Source organism: Python bivittatus, unplaced genomic scaffold (assembly GCF_059951505.1).
Source record: "Python bivittatus isolate LINGU-HERP-01145 unplaced genomic scaffold, Pbiv_v1 ctg000580_np1212, whole genome shotgun sequence".
NCBI lineage: Eukaryota > Metazoa > Chordata > Lepidosauria > Squamata > Pythonidae > Python > Python bivittatus.
In genome coordinates this window covers 4,074,235-4,101,109 of record NW_028277087.1, presented here as the reverse complement: position 1 = coordinate 4,101,109, position 26,875 = coordinate 4,074,235, and the positions used below count along the sequence as shown (strand labels likewise).

The following is a 26,875-nucleotide window of genomic DNA, read 5'->3' as shown; positions in this document are numbered from 1 at the left end:
TCCCTGTTCATTCATAAATCCTCTGCCCCTTTTAAATCAAAATTAAGGTGTTAAAGAGAGAGGGAAGGGGGACTTTCCGCCCCAATACATAAAAATTGCAACCTCCGCCGCTTCTCTTTTTATCGTAGAGGAATCCATGAACTCGTATTAGGTGAGTCATTTTATTCCCTCCCTTCCCTTTCCTGTATCTTGTCCTGGTTGGGGGGGGGGGATGTCCAAACCTGCTCCTTCCAAATACGCTCTTTGTAGCGTAAAATCTCCCTTCCTTATCTCTTGCTCGCTCTGCTGCTTTTCTCCTTTCTCCTTTTGGCGGGGTGCGGGGGGTGCGGGAGGGCTGTCATTTTCCTCCCTCTTTAAAAATAAAAGGGAGAGAAAGAAGAGGGTTGCAAATAAGTCCACCCAAATGGATTGGGTGGGGTGTCCTCCCGTCCCGTCCCGTCCCTTGGATTTTTAAAAGCTCCCTTCCTTGTCTTTCCTTTGCTTGTTTGTTTCGGACGTGGGGGGGGGGGGGGAGAAGAGAGAGAGAGATCTGGCGCTTACATGAAATGGTGTGGCTGGGATTGGGGCGGGAGGGGCGGTGTTTGTGTGTAATTTGGCGCGGGGGGGGGGGAGAACCTTCTTATTTGTATATATTGGGACCTATCCATTTTGTACCTTGTGACTCTACTTCGCTCCCCCCCCACACACCATGCCGCCATGGGTCTAGTTAGGAGAAGAGCCTGCGTGTGCTAAATTGCATATTCGTTTCCTCTTCCAGCGGGGAGTTGAAACTGACGAATAATCCCCCCGCTTCAATTGAGGGGGCTAACCTGCTCCGTGCAAAGCCGTTTGGCGGGGGCGGAAAGGCGGGGGCGTAAGAGACGCGAATCTGTGCAGTGGGTTCCCTCCCCGCAGCGATCTTAACCAGATGCGGACTCGGATCGGGCTGGGCTTGGCTGGTTTTCGCCCTGGCTCGGTTGGTTCTGTGGCTGAGCGGGCTGGAGGGAGCTAGCCCGTCGGGCGAATTTACGGCTCCGTGTATGAAATGAGTAACTCGCCGGCCAGGGTCTTGGGTCAACGCAGCAGCGATCGGGTGTTGATATGTCTTCCCTCCCCAGTGCAGCCGTGGGTGCAAATCTAGGCTGAGAACGGCAGATGTCCTGGGGCTCGGATCCTAGGCGTGCTTACTCAGGAGTAAGCCTTGCGCGACTGGGCCAGGTAGCATAGGGCAACGGTAGGGAGAGAAAAGGGAAACCAGGGTTAGGGGAAGAATAATGTGGTTTGCTCACCTCCAGCCTGGGTCAAACCCCAGCAGGGAAAATTTCTCTCCCACTCTCCCCCGTCCCCCCCGCCCCACAAATTCCCTCTAGTCCTCCAGAGATCTTGTAATTGCTGTAGCCGAGCATTTAATAGCTGCAAAAAACTCTGCTAGCAATTCCCCTTTTGCTGATGTTAAAAATGGCACACACACATTTTGACAGCTCTTCTTGTGCATCCAGGGTGAAGTGAGCAGGAATGGAGGCTACCCGAAAAATCAGACTTGGTGGTCTTTCGCAAACCAGCCCAAAGAGTCTTAAAAACTCATTGTGCAGTCTTTTTTTTTATATATTATTTTTTATTAATTACAAAAAAGGGGAAAAAATTAAAGTGCTTTAACATAAAAGTGAATATAACAACAAAAACTAAATATATCATAATAGTACACAATTACAATTCTATATATGCTTATCTAATACAAATATTATTCAAATACATATGCTTTTCTAATAGAATTATATGACTATCCTCTTTTATGCAGTCCTAAAAATTCATCCGCCCTTCCATCCTCTGTTCTTTACAGTTTCTTTATTTTTCACATCAAATCTCTCTCTTTTTATTCTTCTTGTCTGTTCCTGGGCTGCCCTTACCAAAAAAAAAAAAAAAAGGCAAGTTAGAAATTTTAGTTAGGTCCCTACCTGATCAAGCATGATGTGGCCATTCTCTCCCAAAGGAGAGGTAGCTCTTGAGCCTCTGTGTCCAAGGGCAGTCTACCTCCGAGGACCAGAATCCTGGAAGCAAGCAATAGGGGACACACAAACTGCATTCATCTCAACTTTCCAAAGGTACCTAGCTATGAAGTGAGTGATGGAATAAGAAGCTGGAGGGCTTGTCTTTCATGTAATAGACTTGGGGAAATGGATGGATTGAGTCATTAAAAAAAAAACTTTGTTTCTAAATAAGGATGCCTCTTTAAAAAAAAGAATCTAGCTCTGTGTTTCTCAACCTTGGCAACTTTAAGACCTGTGGACTTCAACTCCCAGAACTCCCCAGCCAGCAAAGCAAAGCTGGCTGGGGAATTCTGGGAGTTGAAGTCCACAGGTCTTAAAGTTGCCAAGGTTGAGAAACACAGAGCTAGCAGCTTCTCCTGACCAGAATCTGCCTTTAAGGACCCTCTTCCCTTTCTCTTGCACCCCCTTGCCCTAACTGTCCCCTTGACTGTCTGGGTCCACCCAACATCTGAAACCCTCTTTACCATGTTATGCCCCAACGATACACCCTTTTCGGGGGTCACACACAGGCCTGCTTCATGCAACATCCTGAACTCATGCTCCCCTGCCTTCTTCGACCCTCCCCAAGCACGTTGTCTGAACGGGGCTGCAGAGGCACTGCTAGATCAGATGGACCTCAGCCAGGAAACTGTTCTTCCCTGGAGAGAGAAAAAGAGCTCCGTGGGAAGGGAGGTGTTCGAATCCTGTTTCTTCCCAGCGTGCAAAGACCACCGGCTCTTGGTTCTCACTTGCACATCACCATGGAGATTAAATTCCTCCAGCATCACGGGAGGGAGGGCACAGAATGGGTTTTCTGCTCACCTTCCCTCTGAACATCTGTGGACAAGCGGGTGGGGAGGGGGGAGGAAGAATTCCTCTCAATCCAACCCTTCTGGGCCTTTAAAATCCATTTCAAAACACTCCAATTCCATGGTAGGAAGTTCCCTTTATTTGGGGGTGGGAGAGGGATGCAAAACAGTTCCCTTTCATAGAACCCGCGAGTGGGAAGGGGCCTCTGAGATCATCCAGTCCAGCCCCATTGCTCAGCCTAGGATGCCCAGGAAAACATCCCCAATGATCGAGTCTTCCGGATTTGAACCAGGAATATTCTGCAGGCTACTTTGATTATTCCCGAGAGAGGCTGTATCAGCAGGGGAGGGGGTGTGATTTAAATTGAAAGTGTCCCCTTGATATCTAATCTCAATCATTTCAGTTTAAGGTGCTTGAGTTCTTGTTTAATTTGTGGAGATGCTGCTATGGACTGCTAACTCATAACACTCTAGCCATGTATGTATCACAAGTGTGTGGAGAGGTAAAATCCTTCTTTAAAAAAAAAAAAAAAAAAAGGAAATCCTTCAACTTCAAAATCTAAACTAGCCCAGCACCGTATAGTCAAGCGATGAGGCTAGATTGCCAGCTTTTTCCTTGCTGAGCTAGATTTCCATGCTGCCAGGAGATGAAATTTACCCAAAGAAACTTTTCTTAAACAAAAATACAAAAGGGTTGTGTTTACTACCAGCTGCGCTGTAACCCTTTGTAGTCTAGGCAGCTAAAAAAATTAAGAGCTACAACTAGCTTCCTTACCAAAGTTAGTCCTCTAGCACAGCTGGAAACATTTTCTCTAACAGACCCAGAGAAACCTTGCAGCAGAAGGTGGTTTTTAAAATATATTTGTCATGGGCAACTATTGCAAATTGACAGGATGAAGACCACAGACACAGACTTATAATACCTCAGCATCCTTTTCTGCCTAGACCTTTTTTTTAGATGTTTATAACTGTGCAAACACCTTCCCAATTCCAGATGTGTTGGACTGCATCTCCCATCATGCCTAGCTGGCGCAGAAGGTGGGAGCATGGCCCCACTTCTCGGGAGATGAACTCCGGCCATCTACAATGGAGGCAACGCGTGGGGAGGAGAGGAAAGGTGGGGCAGCCTAGAATCCAGCACCTGTTTTATGCAGCGCCTTGCACTGTGTCCCCCCCCCCCAACAGGCCTCGTCCATCCTTGCTGCAGCTCCACGGAGCTCAGCGTGCTCCGATGCGGTGGCTTCCACCACTGCCCCGTCTTCTCTTGCTCATCCTCTCGGCTGGTGGGTTTTTGTGAGTCACCTCCACGTGTAGGCTTTGGAGGCTGCTTAGCTGGCGGTGCTGGGTTGCATTTTTAAAAAATGATGATGATGATGATGAACATGATTTCATTTCCATCCTTCCGCCTGCAGGGCTGCTGACCGAGTGGGTGGCAGTGGGTGAGCTAACTGGGTTTATCAGCCCGGCGGTATCTCCTAGGGCCGAAGGGGAAGGCGAGGGAGCGGACTCTGTGGCTGCCCCGGAGCCCTTTCCCTCGAGGCTGCCGAGAGCCCGCTGGATGCCCTCGGCTCCTAGCTGTTGCAGAGCAGCCGAGACGGAAAGGAGAAAAGCAGAACCAGAAAGTGGAAGGGAGGAAAAAACCCGAGAAAACGGATGCTCAGCCCTCCCCAGCTCCTTACCTCTAGCTGTTTTTGTCCCAAATCTTCTCCTCTTCTCTTTCTTCTTCTGATCTCCCTGATCTCCATCTTTCTCTTAAAACCAACCAACCAGAACAAAACACGATCCTTCCTTCTCCACCACCAACAGCCCTTTCTCTCCTTCCCAGTCGGATCTTAATTCGCCACGAAGGAAATCCAGTGAGGGAAGAAGGAACGAGAAACGCTGGTCCATCTCCAGCACCGGAAGACGAGGGACGCGAGGATGCTGTGAGCCGAGCCAGCCATGGTCCCTCCGTTCCCCCAGCATGTGAGCTCGAAGAGAGACGGGAGCAAGAGGCAGGGATAAAGCCGCGAGAGAGGGGGAGAAAAAGGAAAGAGACTTCAGCGGCCGTCCTTCTCCTCTTCAGCCCATTTTGATATATGTATCTAAATATATTTTCCCCTCCTATTCTTTATTTTCCCAAGTCTCTTCTTTAAACCCAGTTTTTATCCACTAGTTTTGACTTATATGCCTCACTCGGAGGAGACCTTCCACTCTGGCCACGGACAATGAGCGATGCTTTCACTTCATGGGGAAATACGACAACTGAAGGCGTGACGGTGAGTGTGCCGAGGCCAGGCCTGGGTGGGGAATGGGTTCCTGGGGGGGGGCTACGCTCTCCCCTGCTCCCCCAACCGCCCCCCCCCCATTGCTTTTGCTCTGTTTGGAGGCCGACTCGGGAGATGAGAGCCGTATTAGCAAAGGAAGCAAGTTTGTAAGAATGGGCTGTGATTTTAAGTCATGGGTGCACGTGCTTGTATGAATGCATGCTCATGGACGTTGGCGCTCTTATACCACACATGCCTCTACCCCCACCCCCAAACGGTGACAGCTGCAGAGAAATCCTTTCAGTAAAACAATACAGCAGCTCCTCTGAGCATGCACCGAGCGTTTTTGCCTTGCCGCTGCTCTTCTCCAGTTGGACTTTGTTCTTGGCCATCCTGGAGGAGGTTGATGGGAGCTGAAAACTTCTGGAAGATGCTAGGTTGCCTGCCCTTGTTGTATAACATTTGGGTTCAGGGGAGCACTGGCTGGGGATAATGGTAGCTGTAATCCAGTATCTCCAGGCAGGCCAGGTTGGGGAAGGTTTGGGGCAACTTTTTCACCCTTGGTGGTAGTGGCCTCAGTCCCAACCATTGCCTACATAAAACAAGACCCCGAGGGGATACAGCTCCATGGTCACGGAGATGGCTTAAGTGTTTCCCGCGTCTCCTGCAATGTTTTCGGATTCAGCAGCACTCAGGCACCCATGGGGGATTTGGGGGTGGGGAGTGGGATGCAGGGCTTAGGGTCGCTGTCCAAGAGCAAGAAGGCTGAAGAAGGATAGCGTGTGCACACACACACACGAATTGCACATCAGGGTTGTGCTGGAGATGGTCTCTCCCCATTCAGTGGGGAAAAACTGGAATTTAATGGCTGGGCATGTGCTTTGCACCCAGGAAACCCTGGCCCCCACTTCTGACATCTCCCTGTTTCAGAAAGGATCATGGTTAGTGGCTGGAGAGAGCCTGCTCTGCCAAAATAAAAAAGCTCCAGGCCAGGGCGCCAGGATGTCATGGGATCCCAACTGCCCAAATGCTTAGCTAACGTGGCAGCTGAGGAATGGCCAGGCCTATTAGAGAGCCTAACCTGGTTCCAAGGCAGCTGCCTACAGACCCCTTTTGTTGACTGACCCGTCAGCTGTTCCCCCTCCTGCAGAGAAGGGTATCCTTTTCCAAGACTGAAAAAGTCTTCATTTCATCCCTTGGCATCCAGCCCTGCTCAGCATATCCAGTGGGGAGGAACAGGGCCTTGTGTCTTTCGCCTTGGGATACTTTTAAAGACTTCCCTGAGTGATAATTGCTTAAGTTTTTAGAGATCAGTATTGATCTGCCAAAACGTCTGAAGGATGTGTGAGTCTTAAGGCAGTGTTTTTCAATCTTAGCAACTTTCAGATGGGTGGACTCCAACTCCCAGAATTCCCCAGCCAGCCATGCTGGCTGGGGAATTCTGGGAGTTGAAGTCCACCCATTTGAAAGTTGCCAAGGTTGAGAAAGTTGCCAAGGCATTCCTGCTAAAGATGGAATTGTTCCAACTTCTCTCTCCTGGAAGCTGCTGCAGCTGAGATGGGACGTAAGTGTGAGTCAGAGAGCTCAACTTGAGTGTCCTCCATAGTTCAATAAAAACTGCATGTGCTGAGGACTAGCTGATTGCCAATCTGAAACTGATGATGCTCACATGGGGAAATAAGCTGGGTATCCGACTCAGCTTCTGCTGCTGGCTTTTGAAATCTGGCTAGCAGAATCACCAGCTGGGCATTTGAGCCTTGAGAAGGGTGGGGTCTAAATCTAAAAGGTTCCCTTTCTGGTATTTCGGGATTAGAAAAGCCTCTTCTCTTTGGATCTTGGCTGTAGAGCCCAAGACTGAGCAGGGGAAATGTTTAAAGTTTGGCAACAATGCTTCTTGTGTGGCAGGAATAGTGTGCATGGAGCTTGGACAAAGAGAGAGGGGTCTCTGTCCTGAAGATCATATAATCTACAAGTTGCCACAGCTGAGCCAGTAGGCCAGTGTTTCTCAATCTTGGCAACTTTAAGATGTGTGGGCTTCAATTCCCAGAATTCCCCAGCCAGCATGGCTGACTGGGGAATTCTGGGAGTTGAAGTCCACGCATCTTAAAGTTGCCAAGGTTGAGAAACACTGGTCTGGGAGAATTGTCACTTTGATTTAAGGGAGTTGCCCCTTAAATTAGATTTGCATTGAAACCCAGTGTTCCCCAATCAGATGTTTTGGAGCGCAACTTACCTTTAGGCACTGGCCAAGCTAGGGCTACTGGCATCTGTAATCCCAAACCTCCGAAGAAGCTGCACTGAAGATCGAAAGGTATCTCTTAATTCCAGCAAAGAGAGTTCACACACTTTCCATCTGACGTGGGCTTTCACTGGTTCTCACTATTCCTCCAACAAACCTTAGTTTGAAAGAATGGGAATGAAAGTGGGTCTTCTTGCCTGGAGGTTCTCTAGCCCCCTCTGGTGGCATCCTGAGACCGATGGCCAAGGTCTCCCGTTGCATTAAACCTACCTGCAGTCCGGCTTATTTTGTAGTCAGAATCTAGCCATTGTAGGTTGAAACTCAATGCTTACTCCATGAGCTAAGTCTTTGGGTCAGGATATAAGGAGGAGGAGGACTGCTGAATGCCTCTAGCAATCTCCAGGTGGGGCTTCAAGGCACTGTCCTTCCTGTGTCCTTTGTCCCCAACATTAAGTCATTGAAGGTTGACTGCCCCTGTACATGGAGGTTTGATTTTGTGTTTGCAATTGAAGAGTCTTGGCTGGAGCAGGCTGGCCACCGTCCTGGATGGGATGAGGGTGAACAAATGCCTAATGTAAATGTGTTGTTGCTGCCGGGGGAGGTGGGGGATCTAGTGGGTTTTTAATTGGGATCTGATTTTTGTAAGCCACCCGGAGTCAGTGTGTGTGAGTTGGGCTACTATATAAATTCATTTAATAAATAAATAAATGAATAAATAAAAAAAATAGTTTTGGGAAGCTCACAGGAAGAGAGGAAGTCCACTGCCCCCTCCTGCCATTGCCTGAGAAGAATAGGGATCCCTAAAACTCTCCATTTTGATAGCTACTGGAGCTTTTCCTGCATGTTGCATGACCTCCTGGAAGTTTTGCAAGTGTTCCAGTTGCTCCGGAATATGATCGTCCCCCGTAGCTTCCTGCCAACAGTTTGATTTTTGCAAAGAAAACTAAAAACCATGCATTTATTTCTCCTCCTCTTCTCCTCATTCCCGCTCACCACTGCACCCATACCTCACAAGACGGTGCCTGGCGAAGTGAGCCCCCGGGACGGTTATGTGTTGCTCCTCGTGCTGCTTTCTATCTTTATCGGGGGCACCTTGGTGCTTCTGTTTGGCGTCCTGATCATCTGCCGGCGCTGCTGTGAGACGGACCGAAGGCACTCCAGGTAAGGGAGGGATGAATGGAAATGGAAGGCTGGCAGGGGGGACACACTGGCGTTTGGGGGTCTGTTTTGGGTATGGTGTAGATCGTGGTTTAAATAACTGGCTGATAGTGGCCCTCCCTGCCCAGGGGCCATCCGGATGTGTTGGGAGCATCATGCTAAGAATTTGCAGCCACAGTGGCTAGCAATTCTGGGAGTTGCAGGCTGAGCATATCCAGAAGGGGCAGGGTGGAAAAAGACTGCCTTAAAACTGTTAAAACTGGGTCTCTCTCATCCATCCATCCATCCATCCATCCATCCATCCATCCATCCATCCATCCATCCATCCTCTATCATCATCTATCACAATGTTTCTCAACCTCGGCAGGTTTAAGATGGGTGGACTTCAACTCCCAGAATTCCCCAGGCAGCATGGCTGGCTAGGGAATTCTGGGAGTTGAAGTCCACCCATCTTAAACCTGCTGAGGTTGAGAAACACTGATCTACCATCTATCTCCCTATCTTATAATTGAATTTATATCCCACCTTTATTTTAGGTCAACTCCAGGCAGCGTACATACCTAATGCTCTGGCCTCCTATTTTTCCCCACAACCACAACCCTGTGAGGTGGGTTGGGCTAAGAGAGAGAAACTGGCCTGGAGTCACTCAGCCAACTAAAGGAGGACTAGAACCCAGGTCTCTTGTTTCTAGTCCAGCCCCTTCACTATTACACCCAAGTGCCTAAACTGACTTTATTCCCAGGTTTCTGATTGGCTGAGGTGTTCCCTTAGCTCTGCAAGGGAATCATACTTAGCCAGAGATGCTCATTGGCTGTCCTTGGGCCGGTCCCTCCCTCGCAGCCCAAGAGCCAATCAGGTGTAGGGAGAAGATGCTTGACTAGGAGGGGGGAGACCTGGATTCTAGTCCCCCTCAGCCATAGAAGCTTATTGGCTGACTTTGGGCCAGTCCCTCCCCTTCAGCCCAAGAGCCAATCAGGTGTAGTGGGGAAGGGGCTGGGTTCTAGTCCCCCCTCAGCCACTTGTGGGGGACTCTGGGCTAGTCCTTCCCTCTCAGGGTGAAGGTTGTGGGGAAAAAATGAAAGGGGGGAGTGCTAAATACACTCTAATATCAATATCAATATCAGTAACAACAACAACAACAACAACAACAACAACAACAACAACAACAATAATAATAATAATAATAATAATAATAATTCATCCATCACCTATGACTGGGGACGCCATGCTGGCTGGGGAATTCTGGGAGCTGAAGTCCACTCATCTTAAAGTGGCCAAGTTTGGACAACACTGGCCTATGAGATGATCTGCAGACTTGGCAATCTTGGGCCGAGCTAGCCTACCTGGAAGGATTGTTGCGAGCCTAGGACAGCACCTAGGAGGCTGACGGCAATGGCAGTACAGCCATTTGTGGTGTATCTGGATTCGGACGCTTCTAGTTTAGGCTTATCTTTTGAGATGTCCAAATGGCGGCCAATTTGTTCTTTTCCATTCCTGCAGAGAGCGAGAGTATGTATGTAAGTGTGAGTGTGTCAGTCATATATATATATATATATATATATATATATATATATAACCTTTTTCCTATTTTCAGAGCCAGCGATGACCCAGAAAAAACGAACACAACCTATCTGGATGACTCACAGCCGGCGCAAGGTGAGATCGCCCTTTGCTTGATCTGCTCACCTCGCAACTCCTGTATATTTGGGGTTTTTTAAATCATATTTATCTTTTAATATTGATTTTTATATTTTTACGTTGATTGTTTACGTGTATGTTGTTTTTATTGAATTGTTGTAAGCTGCCCAGAGTCGCTTTTCTGTGAGATGGGCGGCTATACAAATTTGATTAATAAGTAGATAAATAAAAATAAACTCTCAAGGGCTTGGATAGCATGGCCAGTCCACCTTTCCTTCATCTGAAAGAGAAGTGGGTTCTCCAAGAACATGTTGCGGTTCTGGGGACCTTTTCTAGGTTCTCTGATACTCCTTAATGGCCACTGAAGACATTGTCTGCCGGCAACGGAAGGAGGTTTTTCTTGGGCTCTGTTTGGGGGGCAGTGGGGAGGAGCCCCTTCTGGAAATCTTGGGTTTCTCTTCTCCCTGCAGGATCCTCTGCAGATGCTGTCCTTTTGGCCCTGGAATGATTGGCCCTCAGAACATGAGCACGTTCTTATTTTATTTATTTTTTATTATTGAGAAGAAGAAGAAAAAACACATAGAAAGTGCTTTAACAAAAAAGTGAAGGAAATACAACAAAGAAAAAAAGAGTTAATATGTCATAACACTAAACAATTACAATTCTATGTATGCGTATCTAATGTAAATATTCAAGTATGTATTTATTTCTAATACATTTATATGACTATCATTTTTTTAACCTACTGTATTTTGTATAAATGAGTCCCATATTTCATTATACTTGTCCATACAAAGTCTACATCTATAGGCAATCCGCTCATAAGTAGCAAGTCCAATCAGGTCTTCGAATAATCCATTGAATAAATGGGGCCATACATTTATCTTTCCAATGCTGCAATATCAGTCTTTTGGCCCTAGTAAGGGCACGGAGAATCCATTTACGTTGTTCAATTGTCAAGTTCAAACATGAGCACATTCTTAATATGGAAGAAGGGGTTCCCAGGCTGACTCTAACCTCCTCCCTTTCATCTCAATAAATCTTGCTAAAGACAACTCTGTAAGAATCGGGCTTGGTCTGAATTGCTTTTAGTTTTAGGCAGCTGCCAAAGAGCCTGGCGTAAGAGCTAAGTTCGCACAACACACTAAACCCTAAATTTGGACTCATCAAGCATCACTGCTTATTTTCACAGGAAGGGCAGTGCCCAAACACATCAGCTGTTGGATAAGCCGGTCACACAGCCAGAAAAGTCACTGATTGGCTTCCCTCAAAATTCTTTATTACAAACTGCTTTACCACTCCATTCCACTTTTAGCCTCTTCTAGATTGTTGTCTGAACCGGCTGGAATTTTGGAGCTAAGCTTTCAAAAGTCTCCCTGCAATTATTTTCTCTGGTGGAATTGAATATTTATTTTATTTAAAGATGCATAAGGTCACCCAACTCCTATATCTGTATATCAATACAGCGAGCCGCTTATAAAGGCGTCCACCACTGTTCAGTGACTGGTTTTGAGCAATTCCTGTCTTATATATACCTACAAAAGTTTTAGGGGTCGTTTTGCCTCTCTGAGTTTTTGTTTTTACATTTAAAAGTAAGAAAAAGGTGAAGCAGAAAGAGGAGCGGAAGAAAAGGCAGGGGGAAATAGCTTTTCAGGGGGATTGGGCCATTGAATGGCTGTTCTCCGGTCTCTGTTGAACCTGCATGCCCAAGGCAGTCTACCTTGGAATAGCAGTTGGCTATGGGGGTGGGAAGAAAGGGAGGAAATCAGTTGGCAGCAGACAATACTTGGGGCTTTCCAGAGATATCTGTTAGGACCACAAGGGAAGTTGAAGACACAATTGTCCAAGTTTGTTTTATTTTAGAAAATTGAAAAGATGATGTTCACAGTGGATCCTAGATTTAGGAATCATAGAATTTGCAAGTTGGAAGGAGCTATTTGAGCTGCTGCATCTGATTGGCCTGTGAACTTTTTAATTTGGGGGTTCCACCACTGAATCACAACGATTTGATTTCTGAAAATTGGTGGGCCAATCTTCTAATATTTTGGGGAGTTGGAAGGTGTTCTTGAGGCCATTAAAACCAACCCTCCCTGCTCAGTGCAGGAATCTGAATTAAATCACCCTTGGTAGAAGCTGTCCAGCTTTCATTTCAACACATCCAACAAAGGGGAGTTAGGAAGTTTTAGTCTAACGTTCTCTCGGCGTCCTGTAGAAAGACAGTGAACCTGAACATCAACTCAGATTATATCAGATGCTACCCAATTCTCATTTTTAAATTGATAAAAGTCACCCTCCGTGGGAGATGGGCAGCATACAAATTAAACAAATGAACAAATTTTAAAAACTGGGAACTAAAACTGAATCCTCGGTGTCTTTTTCCAGGGATCTCTAATCCCCTAGAACAGCAAAGTTTAGGGTTGCTGCTTTGGAACAGAAGCAGGCTGGTGCTGCGAATTCACGCACCCTCCCTCTTTGCTTACCTCCTAGACATCACCATCAAAGTGGATGATCCTGAATGCGCATCCAGCTCCAGCTATCGAGATGCAGAGAGCGAGCGATTTCTGTCTTCCGGCAGCGCCACGGGGCGGCGGGTCTCATTTAATGAAGCCGCCCTCTTTGAGCAGAGCAAGAAGACGCAGGAGAAGGGGAGGAGGTGAGTCTTGGCTTTGATCAGGAACCAGGAGGCTGGGCTGGAAACTGAAGGATGGACATCTGGAGGGGGGGTGGGGAAGCAGGGGTCTGGAGTGCTGGAGAATTCTGGGAGTTGAAGTCCACAGATTTTGAAGTTGCTGAGGTTGAGAAACGCTGGGATAAGGGAGGAGAACCATGTCATTTTGTCAATTTCTTGCTTGTGGGCATCCCAGAGCCATCCGCTGGGTGCTGCAGGGAGAGAAGACAAATCCTTTAGTAGATCCAGCACTGGGTTTCTGATGATGTTGAACTACAATTCCCAACTTCCCTACAGCCTCCCTGGCTATGCTGGTTGGGATTGTGGGGAATGTTCAGCAGCACCTCGAGGCCTCTACCACCCTAGAGATGCTTGCTTGCCCTTTTTTTTAACAGGCACAAGATTGTAGGCCTCATAGCTCAAAGGATACCTCTGAAGGGGCTATTTAAGAATTTCTGCAGTGACAAAGCACATGTGGGATATTTCTGGGGAGGAAATTAGAGGTAGCCCTCAGCTTACGATGGCAATTGGGACTGGAATTTCCATCGCTAAATGATGCGGTCATAAAGCATGACATCACATGGCGGCGTTGCTTAGCAACAGCAGTTCTGGCAGATCCAATTGCCATTGTTAAGCGAGGACCGCACAGGTCATTAAACAAGGACCTCCTGTGACCACGACTTTCAACTTCCTGCCAGCTTCCTCACTGACTTTGCTTGTGGGAAGCCGGCTGGAAATGTCAGAAATCACAATCACATGACCGCGGCTCACTGCGATGTCATAATCATGCTCTGGGTGCCAAGCACCTGGATCATGATCATGTGACTGTGGGGACACTGCAACAGCCAGAACTCCGAGGACTGGTTGCAAGCCCCCCTTGTTCAGTGCCGTTATAACTTTGAATGGTCATTGAATGAATGGATGTAATTCAAGGACTACCTGTGCATTTCTAGATAAGAATCCTCTTTGGAGACTTTCACCAAGGGAATAGGGTGGGTCTGAGAAAGTCTCCCTTCCAGTGCCCTTCAGTATCAAGACACTTTTGGGAAATAACAGTAGTAGTAGTAGTAGTAGCACTAAGTAGTACTAGTATTGGTAACAGCAGTAGTAGAAGTAGTAGGTTTATATCCCAGTTCTTCTTCAAGACCTCCAGCTAGCCGCCTTTCATATTATCCTCATAAGAACTGCCCTGTAAGTTTGGGCTGGGAGGAAGCAAGCACTTTAGTGGCTGAGTGGGGACTAGAACCTGGGTTTCCCCGCTCCTGGTCCAGCACCTTCCCCACTGCACCTGATTGGCTCTTGAGCTGAGAGGGAGGGACTGGCCCAAAGTCAGCCGATGAGCTTCTGTGGCTGGGGAGGGATTAGAACTGGGGTCTCCCTGCTCCAGGTCCAGCCCCTTCCCCACTACACCTGATTGACTCTTCTCTAGAGATATGCAGTTCTGCTGATGTTCTCTAGAACATCCTGTTCTTTCTCTAGATCACACTGATTTAGCTATTCTGGCCATTTTCCAGATGTAAATCTTCCATAATCCCATAAATTACTTCCTGTTCTGGAAGATTTACATCTGGAAAATTGCTGGACCATTCCCAGAAGATTCCCAGCTGTATTGTCTAGAGGAAGGGTGTAATGTTTTGCACACTCTTCCTTCCTCCACCAGCAAAAGATGGGATGTGCTAAGATGACTTTGTGCTCCTGAGCCTTAGAAAGCTCCCTTCTTCATTGTGGCTTTTTCTGCTTTTCCTGGCAGGTACACCCTGACAGAGGGCGATTTCCACCACCTGAAGAATGCCCGCCTCAGCCATCTGCCCCTGCCACCCTCAGCTGCCCTCAAAATTGTCACCATCCATGAGTGCGAATCCAATGAGAACAGCCTTATGATGACTCCCCGCCTCCCACCTGTCAAGCCTAGCCTGGCCATCTTCCAAGTGAGTCCCCTCATCCCTTAAGGGTATGGGGGTGGAACAGAATAGGGGAGGGGGGATCAGTAGGAGCCAGCCTCTCCAATGGCTTTTAGTTTATTCTATTTCATTTTTAACAAATATAAACTTGCTTTTCGAAGAGTGAATAAATCAACAAATGAGTTTGTCTTCATACAACACTTAACTTGGTTAGTGGATTAATCTGTTTTCTTAACTGTTTGCCCAATTAAACATAACAACGGGCTGGATTTGCACACTACATGAAGCCACAGTAAAGCTAGCCAAGGTTAGCACTAATCAAAATAAGTGTGTTGCACAAACGGAGCTGCTTGACCTTTCATTGACTTGGCTAAACATATCATTTGTACTTCCTAAACAGAGAATTCAAAAGCTGCATATTCAATTAGTTCCTTCTATTCTAAGTTTTTTAAAACATTTGATTTAATTTAATTTAATTTAATTTATGTAAAACATTTTGTAGACTGCCTTTAAGTGCAAAGCTTTCTTACAGAAAGGAATAATAATGCCAACATTTTCCTTTTTTTACTTGGGTTATTTTTAAAAACACTGTCTGGGTCCAAAGAACACAGTAAACTCTAAACATGGATTAATACACCCCAGTTGCAGTATTCACACAACATGAGATGTCCAAAAAACTAGCCTAGAGAGTTGTATGCTATATTGATAAATTAGAGTGGATGGATGGATGGATGGATGGATGGATGGATGGATGGATGGATCAAACTTAGGTTTGTAAATACTGTTAAGCAGAAGGATTTTATCTCTTGCTCTCTCTCCAAATTATCTATCTCTAGAAGCAAATATGTGTAGCTCAGGGTTGAACTGTGGAGTCCTTGGGGTACTCTGAGCTTGGCTATTTTCTTGCAAACGTTTTGTTACCCGGCTAGGTAACATCTTCAGTGCTAGAAGGGAGTGGGGTTTGCTCTCTGTTTATATCCGGTGGCACACCCTGCTGGTGTTGGGGGGGGGGCGTTGTTTTGTTTTTTGTCCCCCCCCCCCGGTAGTTCCTTGATTAGGGTATTGTTTACTGCTTGATTGTATGTAAGCAAACCAAAAGACCCAGTAGCCCAAGAAGAAAAAACAGGAGTCATCTACAACATATAGCGTAAGGACTGTAACAGCCACTATGTAGGACAGACAGGCAGAAGACTGGCAGAGCACATCCATGAACAACCAGCAGTCAGAAGACATGATGGAAACTCCTTAATCTCACAACACATGGACAGACTCAACCGTAGTTTCAACTGGGAAACTGTCAGCATCTTAGACCAAGCTAAATCCAAAAATGCGAGGGAATTCCTGGAAGCCTGGCATTCAGACAAGGCAGCCATCGACAGGCACATAGAGATAAACAACATGGACAGACTATTCAAAAGAGACAATAGAAAAGAAAACAAAGGACCAGAACATCTCCTCACCAGCAACCATCACCCAGATAAGCAGAGATTAACACCAAGATTATCACCAGACATACAATCAGCAGTTTGTACTTAAAAGTTGGGATCCCATTTTTAATTTCATCTGGAATCTTTCACAGCAGCTAACCATGAATGTTACACATCTATTCAAATTTAGACAGAACAACTGAAATGCTCATTTTGGCAGTAACTGATTGCTTTTAGTGTTAATATGGTGCTTTTCAAAAAGAAGAAATCCACTCTTTGAGTTTCATAGAAGCCCACAGATCAGAATGTTACCCACCAGGTGAACTAGCCTACAGCAAGTGTGTTAAGTATCATTATAAATTACTACAGGTAGAAGATGCTTTTTATTCAATGTGGAACCCATCTGAATCTTCCGCACATCTTAGTCCTGTGAAATGTAGACCTTCATATATGTATATGTAATTGCAGTCAATAGGGCCATTACAGAAGAAAATAATTAATGCAGGTTTGTTGTGTTCCCAATGGAGAGTGAGGATAGCAGAAATTACTCTCTCTGCTCAGCAAATGGCTGAAAAGCAGGAGTGATGGCTTCTGGACTGTGTTCTGCCATCTTCTTCTTCCTCACCCTCCACTTTGTTCCTTTCAACAGCCAACTGGAGCCCCCCTGCCCAAGACGGCGCTGACCAGCCACGGAGGTCTGTGTTCGAGTTCAGCGCTCCCAGGAGACACTTTTAACTCCAGCGTCGAAGCCACTTCCTCTGTTTCCTCCGACTCGGGCGAGGGAGTTGTGGTAGGTTAACCCAGTGCAGTGCAAGCAGAGGGCTGTATGAATGCTCTCTGCCCCTAAACCATTTCTCACCTGTTGGACCAGCAGAGAAATGCCTTTCCAAGGAGACTTGGGGGGCTGCACTGGGTCTTGTCTAGGCCAGTAGAGGGGCCTTCAAAATGGCCACAGATGGAAGGATGTAGCATGACATCATCTCATTTTGGGACAAACGCTTGATCCAGGAAGGGAATGGTCTCTGGGCGTGAAAAGGCGCTGTATGTGTGTCTATGAGTGTGCATGTTTGTGTGTGCGAGGGGATGCCCATCACACATGGCTGGCTTGGCATCAGATGTGTTGTGTTTGCTCAACACATTAAATCTTAATCTAGTCAGTGGTTGAATTCACACAACAAGCCTATCTTGCACTTATCTTGCGCTAAATAAACCCAGTTGCAAAGTAAGATGACAGTGTTCGCATGGTTATTGTGTTCTGCTAACCCAGGCTTAGGGGCAGGGGTGTGCTCAGGAGGGGGGAGCCAAAAAGGCCAAGATGGCAGCCATGATCATGTGGTTGAAGCCCCACAATTTTTTTGCATGTGTCATACGTGTAACACATGTAAAAAAGGGGAGGGCTTCAGCATAGTCACAGCCATCATCTCAACTTTTCTGACCCCTCTTAGACACCCCTCCTTAGCAGTAAGTCTATTGTGAGAATGTAGCCAATTTTTGTTTTCACATAACCTGCTGTACATAAAGAGACCAACCAGATCATGGCTTAAGGAGATATCCTTGTTTATACCACTTGCTAGCCATTTTCTGGGTTCACACAACACACAGAACCAGGAACTAAACTATCAGGGTTCTCCTGGACCATAAACCAGGATAAAACTAAGGAAGCTGAACAAAATGTGGCAGTGCAGCGGCTAAATCTGCTGGTTCACCATATTGGTATGAACACAGCGCTGGGGATGACTAACCCTTCCCCGTTCTCCATTCGCACAGTCTGGCGGTGCAGCTAAGGGCCCCAAAGGAGCCGCCGCAGCTGGCGTGAGCACCGGGGACCCCACCTCAGCGCCTGGCCAGGGCACTGTCCTTCATTTCCTCACCCGCCTGCGCCGCCATGCTAGCCTGGAAGGAGCGAGTCCCTATTTCAGAATCAAGAAGTGGAAACTGGAGACCAGCCAGCGGGCGTCCAGTCTGGACACAAGAGGTGGGTGACTCTGTGGGGTGGGGGCATGCTGGAATCTCTGAGTCAGTGTTTCTCAACCTTGGGAACATGGTTGTACAAGAGCTGGGATGCAGATCACTCTGGCACAAGTTGGCGGGGGGGAGGCTTGTGCCTTGCTGGCAGAAGGTTTAGCACAGTGTTTCTCAACCTTGACAACTTGAAGATAGGTGGACTTCAACTCCCAGAATTCCCCAGCCAGCATGGCTGGCTGGGGAATTCTGGGAGTTGAAGTCCACCCATCTTCAAGTTCCCAAGGTTGAGAAACACTGTCCTAAGTCATCTTTCTCTACGCCTGGAGAGACAGGATGGCTGGCTGTTCTGCAAGCCATATTCTCAACATCTAATGAGTTTGGAGTAAAGGAAAATCTCCTTCAAGTTGAGCTTGACTTCATGTGAAACCACCCTGGTTGGGGTTTTTTAGTAACAAAATGATGATGCGGATGATTCTGTCACCAAGTTGTTGTCAATTCTTAGCAACCACGTAGACAGATTTTCTCCATGACAATCTGTCCCTAACCTGGTTTTTTAGATCTTCCAATGATGTACTCATCACCACTGTATTTCATTGTATCTGGCCACTCCTCTCGCAACAACAACTCATATCATAAAATTAAACATACAATTAAAAAACAATAGCGAAAACTGCCAAAACCAGTAAAAATAATGATGATGTACAAATACAGGTAGTCCTTGCTTACCAATGGTAATTGGGACTGGGAACTCTGGGGCTAAGCAACACAGTTGTAAGGCACGACGTCACACGACCGCGCCAACTTACAACAGCAGTTCCGGCAGTCCCAATTGCCGTCATTAAATAAATCTCACATGGTCGCAGCATTCCACGGTCACGTGATCTCCATTTGCGACCTTCTGCCAGCTTCCCCATTGACTTTGCTTGTCAGAAACGGGCAGTGAGGGTCACAAATGGAGATCATGTGACCACAGGATGCTGCAATGGCCACATTTACGAGGACCTGTCATAAGTATCCCTCATTCAGCACTATCATAACTTTGAACGGTCACTGAATGAGTGCATGTTAAACGAGGCCTACTTGTAGTGGCAGGTGAGAACAACACAATCACTTCAGTAACACTGGCTGCATGGACCCTGTTCTAACCTGTCGTGCTAAGATTTCTTGGCAGCCTCCTGTCCTAGGTGTGATCCTGCTTAACTTTTTGAGATCAGGCACGTTCAGCTTGGGACTCCTACTTGCTTTAAGTTGGAAACCTGCCGTACCAGAGCTCAGATTCTTTATCCTTCTGATCTTGTTTTGAACCCTCTGAGAGCAGCGGCCTTAGGGTCTCCATCAGAAAAAGGCCTTTCCCATCACTGGTTCTTTGGTCCTTGAATGACAGTGGTGGGGTTGAATCAGATCCATAATTTCTGAGCCACCTATGACCTTTCTGAAAACTTCTGATTTTTCCTTTTCCAAACTCTGCCTCTTGGTTTCCTCCATATCTAGTTTTGGCCACCAATTTATTCTTCTCTCTTGATCTCCTGCAAACTATTTGGGCAGGTAAACCAAGGAGCCAGCGCAAGCTGTTTTGCGAGCAAAGATGGACAATAATGACGACATTAATAATGCCGTTCCTCTTGAAGGAGTTCAGAGTGGTGGTTCAAAAGAACAATGCTCCCCAGCTGCTATAAAATAACAATAAAAAGATAACTGTTAAAACCAAATGTTGCCAGTCTGAACTTAGCACAGTTGTTCTTACGCTGGGTGCACTATCTAAAAGAAGATCCCGTAGTATCTAATTGAACTTTCCCCAAGAGGAGGAAATGGGCTCACCGCCACTTCTGCGTCACTTGACCCTGACAGTTGAGGTCCATTCTGTCTCACTGGAAGGTGGCTGGGCAGAGTATCGATATGGGGTGACAAGGGTGTCCATGGTGGGAATAGCCCAAAGGGGTGGCCTCCAGGGACCTGCTGCCTGAGGCAACTGCCTCATTTGCCTAACGATAGGGCTGGTCCTGTGTTGCATCTCATCATGTTATGGGACTCCAGCTTTTGATTTAGTAAGTTGTCCAGGGAAGCCATAATATGATCTGCTTGGATTTAACAGCAACTATTTTTTGTCAGCATGGTGGGAACCCAGTCTTGTGTACACTGAGTTGGGCCTCATTTTCAATGGAGTCTGACAGAGAGGGCCATATAATAATAATAGTAATAGTAATAGTAATAGTAATAGTAATAATAATACTTTATTAAACTTGTATGCTGCCCAACTCTCAAGAACTCTGGGTGGAAGTTAACTAACTTGCTAACTACTTGATTAGGGATGGCCAGTCAATGAACCTGTAGCTGTTCCCCCTTCAGTAGCCCAGTTTCTCAATGTTTTGAGATGGAAAACACAGGAAGGCTGTTGCGGGGAACTGTTACTCAGTTTTGAAAAATGAACCCTTCCAAACATTTCCTTGATTGATCGATTGATTGATTGACTGATTATGTGCCATCAAGTTGGTGTCATCTTTTAGCAACCACATAGATAGATTTTCTCCAGGAGGATCTGTCCCCAACCTGGTCCTTCAGGCCTTCCAACAGTGTACTCACTACCACTGTAACTGAGTCCATCCCCCTTGCTGCTGGTCGTCCTCTTCTGTTTCCTTCCACCTTTCTAATCATAGACTTCTCAACAGAGTGAGATATTCATATTGATTGATTGATTGATTATGTGTCATCAGGTTGGTTGTGATTCTTGGAGGCCACATAGATAGACCTTCTCCAGGATGATCTGTCCCAACTTGGCCCTTCAGGTCTTGCTGTAACTGACTCCGTCCCCCTTGCTGCTGGTCGTCCTCTTCTTCTCTTCCCTTCCACCTTTCCCAGCATTATGGACTTCTCCAGAGAGCCAGAACAACCCCTCATCCCTCCAACTACGAAGCAGCCCAGGAGGACTTCAGGGTGGGGAAACACTTCCCTACAAAGCAGAAGAAAGATCCTCCCTCTTCTCAATTGTGTGATGTTGTTGCTTATTTCCGATCATATCCACAGCCATGGATAATAATAATACAATATTGGAAAACAATAATAATAATTGTTGTCGTCGTCGACATCCCAAAAAATTGCTGGTTCCTGAATTGAAATCATGGACCAGAAGCACTTGGAAGAATACCTCTGCTGCAGGAATGAATGGATTGAGTGATTTCAGTGCTTGAGTTGAAGGAATAAAAGCTCTGGATCTGTGTACAGGTGTTCTTGTAGGGAAGGGACAGAATTTGCAACCTCTTTTTTCCAAAAACACCAAAATGGGTCTCAGGAAACATGACCCCTGCCTGTGCTTCAGCTCCCATCTTTTCCTTCCCTCCAACCAGGGTCTCCCAAGCGTCACCAGTTCCAGCGACAACGGGCCGCGAGCGAAAGCATGGACCAGGATCGGGACCCTCACCAGACAGACATCATCCAGTACATTGCCCGGACGGATGATGTGGTTTTCCGGCCCGTGGCTGGACCGTTCCTGCCTGCTCCGGCCAGTCCAACATTATCTCTCGGCAGGTATTTTTCAGTAGATAAGTGGGAATGGGGGGTGGGATGAAGTGCATGTGGAACAGGAGCAGGATTGAGAAGCCAGTGGCAGCTCTGGAGTGGAAAAACCAAATCAGAACAGACGTTACCTCTTTCAGAGGAGGACCACGCAACCTGTCTGTGCTATTTAGTTCAAAACTTGGGAATTTTCCAATAAATAAATAAAAGCAGAAATAAATAAAAGCAGAAGGTTGGAGTTCTTGGCCATCTGCCTTGGACTGTTGCATGTTGGGGTGTTGAGAGGATGTTGTGAGGGTCCTCACAAAATGGCTGCCTGCAGCTCTGCCTAATAGGGACTACCTTTTTAAGAGTTGATGGCAGGAAATCTGTCTTCTTCCTTCACTGTGTATGTTGGGTTTGCTGAGGTCCTTCCTCTAAAGATCAAACAATATTCCAGTCCTCATTGTTCTAAATAATAGATGGACTTAAATGGGAAGCTATTTTAAACCAGACTCTGTTCAGCAGCAGCTCTCTAAAATCTTCATCAAATAATCTTTCCCATCATTCCTCCTTATTTTTATTTTTTTAAATAACTGAAAATGCTGGGATCAAACTGGCTACGGACAGCAGCTTTTCTTCCCCTGAGCTGCACTCCTACACCTTGGGAGCTATGATTTGAATGCTAGGTTGTTTATTGGATAAGAACCTGAATAATGTATGAACGTGGTGACCAGATGCTTTATCTCTTCCTTGCTAATGTACACTTTAAAAAAAAAGGAATTTAAAAATAGATTTGGAAGCAATTATCTGCTTCCCACTCCACTCCTTCTCTCAAAATGGAGGCTGAATCGTCTGTCTCAAGACGACAGCTGGTCTCCCAGAAGAACATCAGAATGGAAGAAGAGGCTGGATCAGGCCATCTGCTTAACATCCAGCCTTCTGGGTCACCCAGTGGTGTACTGAATGCTTTTGCGAAGCTCATCAATTTGGACTCTTCCAGTGTATCTTTGCAGCCACCTTTGCTGCCTCAAATTCAGGAGGTAGCTGGTAGCCACCAGCCATCAATATTAGTAGCCACGGAGAGTCTCATCATCCATGAATCTGCCCAGTCCCTTCTGATCAGCATCCAGCTTGGCTGCCATGTTCATGACTGTCAGCAACCTGAACAAGTATTTGCTGTGTGTGAGAGGTGAGGAAAATGGAGTGGGGTGGGCGGTGCTTTGATGGCATGGTTGCAACCACCATCTTGCCTTTTTTGACTTCCCCTGTGGAGGTCTCTGGTCCTGGAGGTCACCCCTTGAAGACCAAGCGTAGGCCCTGGCCTGAAAAAGACATGCAAACTCTAAGAACCGGAATCACTCCGGAGGGCTGGACATCTTTCCAGTCAGCATTGCTGTAGGCGTAGATTTCTAGGAGCAGAACTCCAGTATGGGTCGGTTGATCGTTTCAGAGTTCATGGATGGATGCCCTGGGCTCGGTGTGAGTTTCAGGGCTATAGCAATTCTACAGCAGTTCCTGGGATCGCTTCCATTTTAGTCTCAGCAGTGTGTGGTCATTGAGTTACAGGGTGCACTGAGAATCTGCTTGCCCTCTCTGGTCATTGTTCCATGTTCTGCCTGCCGAGAAAGAAGCACTGTGTCATTTCTAAAGGCAAAGTCTATGTGTTTTCTGCTGTAGGTTAGAGTCTTCCGAACCACCCAGCCCCACCCCACCTGAGCCTCTTCCATCGGAACAGCAGCCCACCCCCCTTTATCACGACATCTGGAGCCTAAGAGCATCCCTAGAAAAGTGTGCTTCATCAGAGCAGGGCAATGACCGGGACTCAGCGCCCAGCGATGGCGGGGACAGCGTCTCCTCGAGCGGTGGGCTGCCCAGTTTCTCCTCTTCCCTGGCCGATGAGGCTGAAGGAGGAGATGAGAGGCCCTGGGGGAAACCCAAGCAGGATAGCGTTGAGTTGGAAGCTGGGACACGTAAACTCTTGCAGATGGATAGTGGCTATGCCTCCATCGAGGCCCCCAGCGGACGGGTAGGAGAGGACCAGACAGCCTCGGAGAAACGCTTCTGCTTCACCAGCGCTGGACGCAAAGCCACCATCTTTGAGAGCTTTGAGGGACAGGAGCCAGAAGAGGAGGAGGAGGACGAGGAGGAGGACGAGGAGGAGGACGAGGAGGACGAGGAAGCAGCAGGGGCTGTTGGTGGACTGCCCCCCTCCAGTCCCTTGCTCTGGGCTCCGTACGGGCAGATGTTCCCCGCTCGGGAATCTTTCCCTCGCCGGGACTACAGCATTGATGAAAAAACAGATGCGCTCTTCAACGCCTTTGTCCGCCACGACCCTCAATTTGACGAATCGCCCCTGCGGGCAAAGCACCGGTCCCGAACCCATTTGCGGAAGCAGTGGCAACGAACCAAACAGTACAGCGATCCCGGCGTCCGCTACCCCACAGCCCTGGAGAGGCACCGGACCCCCCTGCGCCGGGGCGACAGCGTCAACTACCCCTTGGAAGGGCGCTACCACAGCACCCTGCCCCGCATTGTCAGCGCCGGGGATGAGGAAGCGGCCTTGCCCGCTGCAGAAACTGGGGACAAGATCCAGGTGATTGAGGAGGAACCACCAGAGGAGGCCAAAGTGGGGCCTGACCCGTACAGCAGTGGCTGCCTTGAAGGTGGTCAGTGCCCAGGGCTGGGCGATCTGGGCACTGAACTCATGGACAAGATCGCTGGGGGGCTGGAGGACATGTTTTTCACACCCTTGAAAAAAACAAGAGAGAGTCTAGAGTGTGTGGTGGTGGCCAGTGCTCCCCCTGATCACAGCCCTGAATAGTGGCGCAGGGAAGCCCTGTGATAACCATCTCTCTCTCGCCCCAGGGCTGGGGGTGCCAGTGCAGGACCTGCAGCCAGCCAGGATGTAGGGCACTCTAGGGGCATGAGGGTGTGGAGCTAGATCGAGGAATGCCGCCCGGCATGCCTGCTCTGACAGCCTTCCGCTGTGTTCTAGGAAGTCCCACCTGGAGGTACCCTTGAGTGTTGAAGGTCCAGGGCCGAAGACTTTCCCAGTGGACATCCTTGTCTCGCTAGCCAGAAGATGGAGCCCACCGAGGACTGGGGGAAGCTTGGCCGTATCCATCCATGCATTTCCAGCGGGGGCCCCGAAAGGTGGGGGAGCCCGTCCCAAGAGGTGACCTTCCGTTTCTGAGGGTCTGAAGAGCGCAGGGCGTCCGTTGGAGCAGAAGGGCCTTCGGTCCCCTTCCGGCTAGGGCCAGGGGTGGGGAAGGGGGGAGCCCACCGAATCTCTCCCTCGTTTCCAAGCAGGTCTGCCAAAGTCGGCATATCTCTTGCACAGCCAGGAAGTTAAAGTTTTCAGGGGCTCTTTCTTGACGATAATAATAATAATAAAGGAAAAAGCCCCCAAGCCTAGCGGAGGCCTGACATACCTCACGACCTACGAGCTGGTTGTAGCAGAAATTAACAGCTCCTTCCACCTTTCCCTGCACCTCTCTCTCTCTCTCTGGTTTTTTACAAGCAATAACCGTGTCCTGTGCTCCCTTCCCTGCAAAGCCATCTTGCTCGAGGGTCCTTGTGCGGGAGGGGGCGGCACCGCCTTCCAGGTGGGGCAGAGCCCCGTGTCTCAGCCGACAGACGTCTCTCCGCCAAGGTCTTTTGCACGGTGTGGTTTGTGGAAGAGTTTACATTTCCTCGGCCGAAGAATCTGCCACTTGCGGGACGGGGCGGGTGGGATGGGGGGCTGGTAGGGGGCCCCTGAAACAAAGCATGCTGCTTGAAGGGTGAATAGCACAACTTTTCTCTCTCTCTCTCTCTCTCCACTCCCTCCCACCCACCTACAACCCCCGCCACCATTTTGGAGGCGGATTTCCACACGCCCCTGGCTGTTCCTTGTTTTTTTCCCCCCCCATGGCTCCATTTTTCTTCACACCACCTTCCATGGTTCACTCTGCATCTCCAAGCCACCCTGGGCCTTTGGTCCCACCTCCCTTCCTAGGCCCCGTGGCTACAGCTTGCTTTCAGCCAACACGCCTTGGATTTTCTTGTCGCTCTGACGCAAAGAGACCGGATTGCATTACGGGGCGAAGGAGGAAGCAGTGGGGTTGAACCCCTTCTGTTTCTAGTCTTCTGGACCTGGGTCGTAAAGGACATGGAGGGCTCTGTTTTAGCAACCAGTTTACTCCTTTATGCATGATGGGGATGGCGGAGAATTGTGTTGTTGCTGTTCTGTTCGGGGGGGGGGGGACGATGACTAGCCTATTCCCCTTTCTTTCATCTCAGAAAAACCACGTTCTTTGTTATACCTTATTCTACAAGTTCCCCTCCTTCATCTATACACAAAACAGGTAGTTTTCTTTTTTTTAATTATTTATTACTGCGTGCGTGTTTTTTCAAGGCAGATATTGTTTTTGTTGCATCCTTTTAGCAGTGCTGGGGAGATTGCCTTTGTTTATTTATTTATTTATTTGCGTGGCTGTTTAATTTAATCCTGCCAGAATGGCACAGCAGTGAGGAAGCGCGGGGGGGGGGCACCATCCCTTCCTTTTCTCTTTACCCCTTCCAAACATCCTTTTCATGGGGCAGCCCGTAAAGAAAATCCACTTTAAACCTGCCAATCCCTTTTTTTACATTTAAATTTCACTCCTTTTCCTGTCCTTAGGCTTCAGATACTTGCAAGGGTGTTATTATCGCATGTCAGGTTAAAAAAAGGGAATGATGTGTTCCTCTTCTCCCGTTTGAATCATGCAGGTCCAAAAGAAACGGTTTGTTTTTGCAGATTAGCGCTACGGCGAGGGGCTGAGGACTGAGCGTGCGGGGGTGTTTGCACGCACATAGGCGTGCACCCACACAGATGTACAGTTTCCGTATGTTTTGAATCGGCCTCGACCGTGGTCCTTCTTTGCCAGGGGCTCAGCTGCACTAAGCACCAAGCCTCCCCCCCCCGCCAACGCCACTGCCTCGTGGCGCACAAGAATGCAAGCCACAAACCTCTTTTGAGAACGGACTTGATTAAAAACCATGTGCCAAGAACAGGTATCAGAGCACGTATCCTGCGTGTGTTTGTGAGGGTCTGCGGGTGGCACCTAGGCCAACATCTTAGACCAGTGTTTCTCCACCTTATCAGCTTGAAGATGGGTGGACTTCAACTCCCAGAATTCCCCAGCCAGCATGCTGGCTGGGGAATTCTGGGAGTTGAAGTCCACCCCTCTTAAAATCGCTAAGGTGGAGAAACACTGGTCTAGAGAAAGGGCTGCTGCTATGACTGACCGCTGAAGTTCAACCTCACCTCGTGCGGGCAGGAATTCAGATTAAAGCGTCCCTGATG

At 47.9% G+C, this 26,875-nt stretch overlaps 1 protein-coding gene across 2 annotated transcripts; it reads left to right on the top strand.

The window, feature by feature from the left end:
* CBARP (CACN subunit beta associated regulatory protein) lies at positions 1-26,672 on the top strand. 2 transcript variants are annotated; one of them, XM_015890048.3, is made up of 10 exons: positions 1-151; positions 4,641-5,073; positions 8,316-8,461; positions 10,053-10,114; positions 12,584-12,749; positions 14,515-14,692; positions 16,742-16,882; positions 17,860-18,067; positions 21,399-21,579; positions 23,227-26,672. In XM_015890048.3, exons 2-10 carry the CDS (start codon positions 5,023-5,025, stop codon positions 24,368-24,370), a joined length of 2,277 nt encoding a protein of 758 aa, XP_015745534.1. In that variant the 5' UTR covers positions 1-151; positions 4,641-5,022; the 3' UTR covers positions 24,371-26,672. The 2 variants fall into 2 exon arrangements, with proteins under 2 accessions (XP_015745534.1, XP_088005513.1); XM_088149387.1 differs by lacking the exon at positions 1-151 and having other exon boundaries at positions 4,343-5,073.
* Positions 26,673-26,875: the final 203 nt, after the last annotated feature.